The 11309-nt window shown below is 57.4% G+C and overlaps 1 protein-coding gene across 1 annotated transcript in view; it reads right to left on the bottom strand.

Moving 5' to 3' along the window:
- Positions 1 to 212: 212 nt before the first annotated feature.
- The window catches only part of TMEM44 (transmembrane protein 44), a 30855-nt gene continuing 19758 nt past the window's right edge, over positions 213 to 11309 (bottom strand). Inside the window, exons 7-10 of the mRNA XM_027848775.1 lie at positions 11038 to 11142; positions 7561 to 7737; positions 3651 to 3683; positions 213 to 416 (exon numbers count right to left, since the gene is read on the bottom strand). Of these exons, the coding sequence (XP_027704576.1) occupies positions 309 to 416; positions 3651 to 3683; positions 7561 to 7737; positions 11038 to 11142 (423 nt within the window). The 3' untranslated portion in view covers positions 213 to 308. The remainder of the gene's footprint in view (positions 417 to 3650; positions 3684 to 7560; positions 7738 to 11037; positions 11143 to 11309) is intronic.

Raw genomic sequence — 11309 nt, forward strand, 5'->3', positions numbered from 1 at the left:
CCTCTATGGTCGCTGTCTTTGCAAAGAGAGGACGGTTTTGGTCAGCCATGCCACGGCCCATGCATGGTGCGGATCTGTGTCTTGCCCCGTAGATACCTCGGCACGTCTCACTCCTCTTTATGGGGTGCACGGTCAAAGTGTTCTCCCTCAGGGAGTCAGCCAGTCATTCCTGCTCTCTCCTGACAATCTCAGGGCATCGTGGGGTCCGATGACGGTCACCCCCAGTCAGTGTGTGCGGAGCACCCCCAGGGAGCCTGACTCGGTGCTCACTAACGGCACCTCCCCGCAGACGGGCTGGCCCCAAGGCTTCACTGAGCGGCAGCTGTCGGGTGGGCTTGTCGGCCTGGACCCTCCTGGGCTGGAGCTCTGGGCATCTCCACACTGCCTTTGTTCCACGGAACATCTTCAGAGTCCCACTACGGACAGAAGACACAGGGTCATCAGGCCTCTGCTCCCTGCCCTCTTATGCTTCCCTGCAGGCACCTCTGGGGATTCCGTACAGAGCCCACCCCAAAGCCAAGGCAGAGGGAGCAGACCCGGGGCTGCTTGGGCAGGGACCCAAACACAAAACACATGTGAGCCGTCACTGCCAACCCTTGGCTGAGCCGCCCAAAGTCACCAGCAAGGCATCTAAGACTCAGGGATCTGGAAAATCTGCCAACATCCCCATTTTACAGGGAAGGAAACAGGCTCAGGGAGCAGAACTGACTGGCCCGAAGTAATACAGGCGGGAGTGTGATGTGGCAGGACTCTGATCCCGGGCCCCAGACCCCAGATCCAAGGTAGAACTCGCTTCATTCTGCTTATTCACCAAATAGAAAAAAAAAAACCCAGACAAAGGCTAAGCTTGGTTGGGAGGGATAGGGTCTCCATCTGCAGTTACTGGTACAGGGAACTCCTGGACGGGGACGCCCTCCACGCATGCAAGTCAGCACCTCCTCTGCAGTATAGTACTAGAGATCCGCCCAAGAGGTTCAGTGACTTGTCCAGGGTCACACACTCTACGTCAGAAGCAGGATCTGAACCCAGGCCTTCCTAGCTCCAAGGTCCACTTTCCGTCCACCATGACAGTGTGGAAATATGTCTGAATGATGGATGACATCGCCCATCTTCCTCCAAACCTTCTACTTCCTGGCTATTCTGCTGACCACACTCCATTTTTTCCCACCTCCGTGCATTTACACAGGGTAGCTGCCCCTGCCTGGAGAGCCTTCCCTTCTGCATCTTGGCCTGATGACTCCCATCTTCCCATGCCCCCTCTTGGAATTCCTACCTTCCTCTACAGGGCCCATGCCCTGCTGAGGTCCAGTTGCCCCTCCCCATTAGGCTGGGAGCTCCCTCCACATGGCACAGGCCTGGCATCCAGGGTGCCCGGGTGGAGTGTTTGTGGAGTGGCTGACTGAATCTTCTCCCAGAACCAGCTCAAGTCCCCCTCCTCCAGGGAGGCTCCCCTGCCCTCCCAGGTCCACACAACCCCTCCCTAAATGGGCTCATTTCTTGGGCTGGAGCTGGTCCCTTTCCCAGATGGAATCACCAGGGTTTCTGACTCCTGACAAAGCACGAGGAGGATCCTCCAGACTAGGTGGGCCCCAGGCACTGCATGGATCATCTCCATTTCACAGAGGAGGAAACAAAAATCTTCCAGGGCTTACCCGCGGTCACAGAGCTAGTAAAGGTCTGAGGCAGGATTTGAACCCAGGCTCTCAGTCCTCCCTCACATGAGGCTGCTTTGATCTTTTTTCAAGAACTGAGAATTTTTAAAGACCAAGTTGGAATTCAAGGAAATGTCCATCCATCCTTCCATGAGCATGATTGCCCAAAGTGACTGTGACCCCAGAAGGGCTCAAGGCAGCTCACGGGCAGCAAGTCTAGTCCTCTGTCCCAAGCCAGGCTGCCCCTGCAGCCCCTAACCTGGGTCACCACAAGTGACCTTGCCTCCAAGGCCAACGGGCAGCTTCTGATCAGCCTGGCTGGAGAGGGCAGAAGAGAAGGAAGCCAGTCACTGGTCTACTGGTGGTGAGCAGCCCAGGCCCCCTGCCCACGCACCTCCTCCTTCTGACCCTTCACCAGCCAATCTGGAGCTCTGTCCTTCTCAGGCCCTATGTGGGCACTGGTCAGGCTGCAGAGAAGGAGGTGGGTATGAAGACCCCAGGAGCATACCACATGAGGACTGACTGCCCGATGAGGAAGGGCTCTCCTGGTCTGGAAAGGAGGGAGGATCGCTGCAGAAGGCAGTGGGGAAGCCAGATAACAGGAGCTGTCCCAGAGTGGGATGGGTGGCCCGGGAGAGCAGAGCACACCGCAGCAGAAGGCCGAATGACCATTGGCTGGCCCACGTGGGCAGGGGGCAGATCCTCCTTCCAGGGTGGGTTAGATTACGAGCTACCACGGCTCAGGTGAGAGACACTGAACCTCAAGACTAGAAGCCCTGGGTTCGAACACCACCTCTGACAGTTATTCCCTGTGGGACCTCGGGCGTCTTAATCCCTAGATCACCTCACCTATAGAACAAGGTTAACAGTACGGCGTCGGGCTTGGTGGCAGGAAGATCTAAGTTCACATCTGGCCTCAGATGCTTACCAGCTGTACGACCCCGGGCAAGTCACTTACCCACCATCTGCCTCAGTTTCCTCATCTGTAAAATAGGAATAATACTTGCACCTACCTCTCAGGGTTATTGTGAGGATGGAATGTGACAAGATGTGTAAACCACTTAGCACAGTGTCTGGCACACAGTAGATGCTTTGTAAATGTTAGTTATTATGTTATTATTATTATTACTATTATCATCTCATGGTGGTGCTGGGTGGCGTGGAGGAGACGACATATGTAAGCTACTTTGTCTGCTTTAAGGCACTTTACCAGGGCAGTAATTGATTATTAAATGGTGCCTGGGTCCCATCCAAGTCTGGGATTGCGGGATGTGGGGAGCGCCAGGCTGAGATCCCGCCCTGGCCTCCGCTTACCCTCGGGACGGTGAATGCGAAGGCACCGGCCCTGGAGAAAAGACTTGGGGAGACCCAAGAGCTGTCGCCCAGCATTTGAAAATGGCTGTCGTGAGCAGCTGGACCTGAGCGTCAGGGCAGCACAGCCAAGCAGCCAGGGCGCCGGAGCCTATGGCAGGAAGACCTTGGACACTTCATAGCTCTATGACCCTGGACAAGTGACTTCACTTGGTGCTCAGGGGACTCAAACCTAAGACCATAAGGGTAGATAAGCAGTTGGCACATGTCAGTGGAGGGAGATTCCTCACCAGGACATCCCCCACACCAACTAAGTCAAGGTCAGGACCAAACCACTTACAAGGGCTCCCAGCGGACCCCACGGGGAACACGAGGCTTTCCCCGCCTCGCCTTGAGGGATCCTCGGGGAGCAGCCACTGGCCCGCGCACAATGGGTGCACTGATCTTGGCACGTGAACCCTTCCTCTGACCCGCTTTCCTAGGATGTGACTACAAGGGTCAACGCCTCCTCTTGGCAGGGTCCTAGGGAGAGCAAACCCCTCCAGGAGAATGCTGCCCAGACCCCGCTGACTGCCTGGTGGCTTTTCCTCTGTTCAGGGAACTGGATGTGACCTTCCCCAGCCCCCCAAAGGTCTGAGAAAACACAGGCCCCAGATCCTCCCAGAAGAAAGGGAGAAGTCTCCGTACCTGCTCCGAGTTCAGGGCCTCCCAATACTTCTGCTGTGGAAGGAAGAGAGAGATGGAGAAGAGAGGTGACCAGTTTTACCATCACCAGGCAGAGGAGGAGGAGAGAGGGGTTGGGGGGAGGGTGAGTGGGGAGGCCCAAGGTTGGCAAGTACCTATTAGCCAAGGGAAGTGGGTGCAAGTGAGAATTGTGACCATCAGCCTGCATTCAAAGGAGAGCCATAAACATCTGTCACAATAATCATTAGCCCCCTGGTTGTTAACTGTGGGATGGAGTGGGGCTGATTCAAGACTGTAACATTAGAAAACAGAGAGGGCAAAGAAGACCAAAGAAATCCACCCAGGAAGGTGGAGCTTTCTGGCACCCCAGGAGCCCTGCTGGCCGCAGAAGAGGTTCTAGGCCAAGCTTCCAAAATGCCCGAGGCCGGCAAAGATGAAGAGCCCCAAGCCGGGGTTCCACAGTCTGCACCCAGACTTTGCCTCTCCACCCCAAGAAGGCATCTGAGAAATGGGCCCATCTGGCGGCTCCCAGCTTTGGCATCAGAGCCAATCCAGATCAGACGAACATTTGGGTGCCCACTGTGTGCCAGAGTAAATGAAAACTGGACCCTGGCCTCAAGGGGCTTCCGATTCACCAAAGCACAATGCCCAGCTGGATGGGGGAGCCCCACAGAAGAACATGGTAAAGTCAGGATGCAGACCGAGGTCCTTGGGGCCCACATTCAGGATCCCCTGCCCCGGGCTGCACCAAAAACTACCATCTCTGAGCCCTTGCCAAGGGCTAGAAAGGAAGGACCAAAGGGGCAGCAAAAACAAATGAACTGCCCCAAGAAAGTAGGAGGATACAGTCGCCCAGATCTAGCCCAGGCCAGCGTGGAGGCCACCTGCAGCCTTGAGGCGCTGGCCTGGGGGCTCGCATCACAGCAGGGGGTGGGAAGGCCAGGCCAATGACCAGGGAAGTCGAGCCCCCCACGTTCCCTCCGCGGTGTGGGAAGGCTGCCCACTAGTGGAGGAGGGCCACACTTCAGAGAGCGCTGGGTCTGTCAGCCCTGGACAGCGAGATCCCTTCGTCTGGTAGATAGGACGCTCGGACCCAGAGGGTTTCGGTCATTTGTCTAAAGTCACCCAGCCGGTTAGCGGCAAGATCAGGACTGAATAATAACATTCACCTGTAGAACATCAGCCCTTTTGAGGAGGGACCACTTCATTCTTTGTCCTTGTATGTCCAGCCCCTATCTCAGTGCCTGGTACACAGAAGTCACTTAAATGCTTAGTGATTGATGTTCCCACAGTTTAACACCCCACCCCCCACCCCCATTTCTATGTGGAAAAGCCTGAGGATCCCCGCTCTCATTTTGTGGCCGAGGACCAAACAAACCTCCAGGGACGTCAGCTTCCCGATTTCGTGCAGAGGCCTTCCCTCAGACCCAGCCCTCCTTCACCCATTTCAGCCAATCTTCAGTTTTGGTTTTTTTGTTTTTTGTTTTTTCCTTTTTTTGGTGAAGCAATCGGGGTTAAGTGACTTGTCCGGGGTCACACAGCTAGTAAGTGTCAAGAACTCACATCCTCCTCACTCCAAGGCTCTATCCACTGTGCCACCTACCTGCCCCTTTGGCCAGTCTCTGGTTAAACCTGACCAAGAACACGTCCCCGCTTTCTCTACTATTTCTCTCACAAGATGCACCCTGATTTCTGCGGGGAAGGAATCACATGATTGCCCGCTCCCCCCTCAGGGGCCTCTGAGGTCCCTGTCATCTCTGGCATGTCAGGGGTAGGATTGGAACTCGGGTCTTGGGATTCCTTGCTCAGCACTCTCCCAGGCTGCTGCCCCCATGGAAGAACGAGGCTCAAGGTCACACTCTCACTTAAGCCCTAAGGGCTAAATGATTGACCCACTCCTTGGAGCAGGGCCAGGCAAGGTCCACTTTAACCTAAAGGCAAAGGGGCCGGCTCCTTCCCTGCCCTTCTGCAGCAGGCAGGCTTCATTCAGAGGTCACTGAGCTTCCCCAGGGGGGAATCCAGAAGGCAGAGGAGCTACATGTCCAAGGAACGGCATCCCCACGCCCCCAGGCAGGGCTCTTGGCCTGGGGGGGGGACGTCCTCCCATCTCAGATGGTGGGAAGTGGGGCAGAGGGAAGGGGCCAGCCGGCAGACACTGCCCCTCTCAGCCCCTTGGATGCATCTCCCAACACTGGGCCGCAGGCTCCTCTGGGTTTGCCCAGCTCCTCCCAATGAGGGGATTAATACCAAAGGGGAGACCCCGCACTGATGACCCTGACCGATGCCTCCTCCCGTGGGTGGTAGCACTTAACTCTGTCTCCCAAACTCTGGGATCATTTCCTAGGTTGTAAAGCCCTGCAGGGCAGGGACCCAAGTCGGTGCTGATCCTTCGGGCCCCAGCCCCAGCTCCATCCCATTCCAGACAACAATTCTAGCTGCTGAGGCCCTCGGGGACAGGGCCAGGTGAGCTAGGGAAGGGCAGGGTCAAGGCCACGGGCCTTGGCTCTGGTGAAACCCAGGGAAGCCTCTGGGGCCAGCAGTACCAACGTGTGCTGGGCCTGCACAGTCAGAAGAGAGGTGCCGTGGAAGCTTGGACAAGCCGCTCTGGGCCTCACTTTCCTCGTCCACAAAATGGAGGGTTGGGCCAAGTGGCCTTGAAGGTCCCTCTGAGCCAAGCATGCTCAATTCTGGGGCAAAGCATAAGTCTTGGATCTGATTTTGTCCGTGGCCCTGACAGGGCCTGACTGTGACTGGAAAACCCACGGACCCCATCCGTCCTGCGATGGGGGGCCGGACCCCACCCCCTCCCCAGCCAGAGCTGCATAGAGGGGCGCCAACCACGCCAAAGACTTCTGGGACAGTGCTGCCTCAGACCCCAGAAGGAAAGGAGCTCCCACCCCTTCACACAGTGACTGAGTGGCTGGCTCTCGGAGGCTTCCAGCCCCACGCCCAGCGGCCGTTTTTGCCACAGTCAGCAGAAAGTCAGCCCCCACCCCCTAACACAGGGTATGTGCTGCTCCGCGGGACCATGAGGACAGCAGGCTCCTGAGCCCCCATCTAACAGGAGGGCTGGATTTCTGCCGAGCCTGCCACAACGCTGCGGGGCCTGCTCCCAGGGACCAAGCTGCAGGCTGGATGCTGGCTGCTTTAGCAAAGCTGACTGGCCCAGCGGGACCGTGCCCCGGGCTCTGGTCTTGCCAGCACAGGGCTCAGAGGACTGACCAGTCCAGCAATGGCTGGACATAAGGGTGAAGCTTCCCCTGGGGCTCGAGGCTAGCCGGCAGTGCATCTGTTTGACCCAACTCGGTTCTGCTTACAATCTCACAGCCATCTCAAGCTCCTGGGCCAGGGCTAGGAGGGTGTGGGGGCCAGCCACCCATCCAGGGCTCCCGGGAGGGTCCCTGGAGCAGCGGTGACCCAACAGGAGAGGGCCACTGGGTCACCCAGCAATGCCAGGGAGGGGACACCTATCCTCTGCTCTCTCCCTTCCCCTGCTCACTTGTCCACACATTCCACGGAACCAACTACCCAAAGAAGTCATTGTGCCAAGGGTCCCCCTCGTCTCCAGCCCTGAGATATGCATCGCACCCGTTGGCGGGGCCTGGACCCAGAGAGGGAGCCGGTCTCCTCCGCCGACTCCCGGCCTTCCTGTGGAGGCCTGCTGCTCCCCGGCCTAAGGGCCTAAGAAGGTCTGAGAGAGTCCGGATCGGGCCACAGATCACAGCTGCAGTCTGCAAGGTGGCCCAGAGCTGAAGGGGCTCTCCAGCATTTCAGAACAAAGCCAGATGGGAGCACACACTCTGGACGAGCCTTCGGGGAGGGGGCCCTGGGCCCTGAGACCAATGAACAAGGCCAGGAGCCAGAGAACACCCCCCTTGCACCCCTCCCAACCCCTGTCTGGGCACCTGCCTACCTCCAGCTCAGAGCTGATGGAAGACGCCTCTGAGGAGCTGGTCGACGACACGTTGGCGTGGATGACCCGGATGGGGGGGTAGGCAGGGGGCTCCAGCAGGGATGGGGTGGCTTGGACGAATGGGTCCCCGGCGCCTGTCTGGTCGTCCCCCGGGAACCTCGTGGTGCTGCAGCCTACCTGGACAAAGTGTGGACGTGGAAAGTGTGGAGAGGCCTGGGAAGGCTGACCAAGCCAGCTTTCCCGCAGTGTCTCAGGGAGGTCCATGAGAGAACATTCATTGTGGGGCTGGCGACACAGGGGAATCAGCGAATGAGCTGGAAGGGCCCCAACCTCCCCATCTTACAAAGGAGGAAACTGAGGCCCAGAAGCCTACAGCTGTTAAGTAGCAGGGTCAGGATTTGAACTCAGCTTCTGTGTCCCCCAGTCCTGCGCCCTCTCTACTGCACCACACTCCCTCCTCCCCCTCCTCCTTTCTCTCCCCTCCTCCTCTCTGTGGCCCTGGGCAGCTCATGTGACAAGGCAGCTGAGGGCAGCAGGAAAGAGCCCATGCCAAGCCGGCTCTCACTGAGAGCACAAGGCACCTGAAAGCTGAGCCGGGGCCGGCCTGGGGCACAATGCTGACTTGGAAACCTAAGCAGGCACCGTGGGGAGGGAGGGAGGCCAGGCGCCTGTGACTCAGCGGCTTTGTGGGCTCAGTTGCCAGCTCTCGTCCTGGCGGCCACCCACACCCAGCCCTGTGTGCGCCCCTGACCCTCTGAGGCAGCCTTCAAGGTCAGCTAGGCTGCTGCCCACCCTGACTGGGCCTGCCAAGGGTCACCTCTGCTCTGCTGGGAACCAGGCCGGGAATGGGGAGATGACCTCCTCGCAAGCCCATCCCAGGGCTCAGTCACTTTTGTTTGTTTGTTTTTTGGTGAGGCAACTGGGGCTAAGTGACTTGCCCAGGGTCACACAGCTAGTGTGTGTTATGTGTCGGATGCCGGATTTGAACTCAGGTCCTCCTCCTGACTCTAGGGCCGGTGCTCTATCCACTGGGCCACTGGGCTGCCCCATCAGCCACTTTTTGTCAGGATATTTTCCCTGTGGGCCTTAGTTTCCTCCTGGAAAGTGAGGGGGTTGGCTCAGATGGACTCTGAAGGTTTCTCAGGTCCATCTCTGACCCTTTCATTCATAAATCCTACCTCTGACACTGAAAAGCTGGACCTCTAGGAGCAAATCACCCCCCCCGGGGCGTCCTCAGTTTCTATCTCTGTAAAATGAGGCCTGTCTGTGCCGTGATGATCTAGAAATCCTCCCTGGGACGCTGTCTGACCATGGACAGGTCACTTGAGGCCTCGGTTTTCAGTCTGTAAGCTGACAGGCTGCAGCGGAGGGCCCTTCTGGCTCTGCTTCTGGTCCTCACACCTGTCTCAGGCACCTCCACCTTAGGGTCCCCCCTCTACAGGTCGGGGTGGCCTCCCCATAGGGGATGTGACAAGCCTCCCCCTCCCCCTCCTCCACTTCTGTGCTGTGATCAGTATTAGCAGTACTAATTCAGTATCCTCAGCAGATTTGCTCCAGGGAAGGGAATCCCATGTGAATGGCTGGTACTACCACACACCCAGAACTTTAGTAATGGGACAGGCCTCTGAGGCCACCTAGTTTAGCTGCTTCATTTTTCAGGTGAAGAAACTGAGGCCTGGAGAGGTTCAGTGACTGCTCAAGGTCGGCAAGCATTTATTAAGCACCTACTATGTGCCAGGCACTGGGCTGAGTGTTGAAGCTAAAAGTCAAAACTCTATTCCTGCTCTCAAGGAGCTCACATTCTAATGAGGAAGGAAGGCAGGAAGACAAGAAGCATTTATTACAAAACACCTACTATATGCCATGCCCTGGGCTAAGCATTTTACAAATGTTATCTCATTTGATTCTCTGGGAGGTAGGTGCTATTATTATCCTCATTTTACAGTTGAGGAAACTGAGGCAGACAGGGGTTAAGTGATTTGCCCAGGGCCACACAGCTAGTGTCTGAGGAAGGCTTTGAACTCAGGTCTTTGTGACTCCAGGTGCAACACACTGTCCACTAGACCACCAGCTGCCTCAATGCCAACTGAGATCATGTTCTCATGGACCCTGGAACCACACTGCCCTCCCCCTCATCTCAGAACGGAAAGGACAGTTCTTTTCCTAATAACGCGCCTGTGCCTCATGTTCTGCTCTGTCTTATCCTCAGATCATGAAAGAGCCTCAGGGTGAAACCAGTCTTTAGCTGACTGAAATCACCCCAGGCCTGGCACCTTGGACAGTCCCTGAGGGATGAACAAGGACACATCCTTTCCTGAGGGACCCCGGCGAGCAGACAACCACCACAGGCTTGGCCATGCTCCATGCCAGGGACAGGCCACATTTCTGGGCCCCGGGGGCTGAGCCCTCCAATACCAACATGCATGGCAGGAAAACTCTCAGAAGGGGAAACGAGGGCAGAGCCAGAACTAGCAGGGGCAGGCCAGGCTCTGCCCCAGGGGCCACGCGGTAGGGGCACTTCCTCAGGCCCACCCCCTCGCACATGATAAACACCTGACTGTCATCTGGCTAGGAGGCTCGGGCTGCCACAGCCACCTCCTGGGGTCTGGGCCCCGGGGGTCAGCCCGTGCTCTCCTCCCATCCACAGTCGGTTCACCCCCCTCATCCAGATCCTGTCCTCTTCTCCTCTGCCTTTCTGTGCCTTCACCTGGTGCTCAGTCTGTGATGAGACTTCTCAGCCCTACTTATCCCACCTTCTCTTTTAGCCAGCCTCGCATCTCCACCTCTTTGAGGTGCCTCTTGGACCCCTCAGATGGACTTCCTGTAGACAGCTTAAATTCCACATGGCCAAATCTGGACTCGGTGCCATTTTCCTAAAGCCTCCCCCTCTGCCTGCCTTCCCTATTACGCGCACAGCACCGCCATCCTCCCCTTACCGAGGCTCTCAGCCCCAGGGTCATTCTCGACTCCTTCCTCTCTCTCACACTGCCCCCACATCCCAACATTGCCAAGGCCCCTGCTCGCCTGATCCTGCCACCCCCTGGTCCATGCCCTCATAGCCTCCCGCTTGGACTACGGCGGTAGCTGCTGGGGGGGGTGGTCTGCCTGCCTCAGTCTCCCCCTCCTCCAGCCCATCCTCCATTCGGCTGAAGCACGGCTCTGAGCACGTCACCCTTTCTTCAATAAACCCTAGAGGTTCCCTAACTTCCAGGAAAAAGAACGTCTTCTGAAGTTCCTCATACTCGGGTCCCTTCCTGCCTCTCCAGGCGTCCCTCACGCGCTGTTTGATTCAGTGACCCCGGCCTTCTCAGCTCCAGACTTCCTTCCTTCTGACCCTCCACTCCCACGGCCTCTGTCTTCAGCCTACCCCAAGGGTCCCCGGGCCCAAACAGCAACTCTCTCCACCAGCCCCTGAATCCGTCCCTGGGACCAGCTTCCCTCCCCCTCGCCTGTCCCCTCCCCGGCCCCCGGGCTCACCTCTTGCACGTGCTCGATGGTCAGCTCCACGTAACGGCCAATGGCCGCCATCTTCTGCAGATACTTGGTGTGGGGGAGCACGTGGAGAGGGACCCAGCTGGAGTTCTTGGGAGGGAAAAGAAGGGGGAAGGGAAGAGCACAGAGTGAGGTGGTCAGGTCAGAGTTTCGGTGAACTTTGGTCTTTCTGAAATCAATCACATTTCCCCTTGACTAGTCCTAAGTTCTGCCTGTGCGGTCTGGCCGTTTCAGTCGTGTCTGTCTCTTTGTGACCC

The sequence above is a fragment of the Vombatus ursinus genome, unplaced genomic scaffold (genome assembly GCF_900497805.2).
Source record: "Vombatus ursinus unplaced genomic scaffold, bare-nosed wombat genome assembly UNPS02006874.1, whole genome shotgun sequence".
NCBI classification, from domain to species: Eukaryota; Metazoa; Chordata; class Mammalia; order Diprotodontia; family Vombatidae; genus Vombatus; species Vombatus ursinus.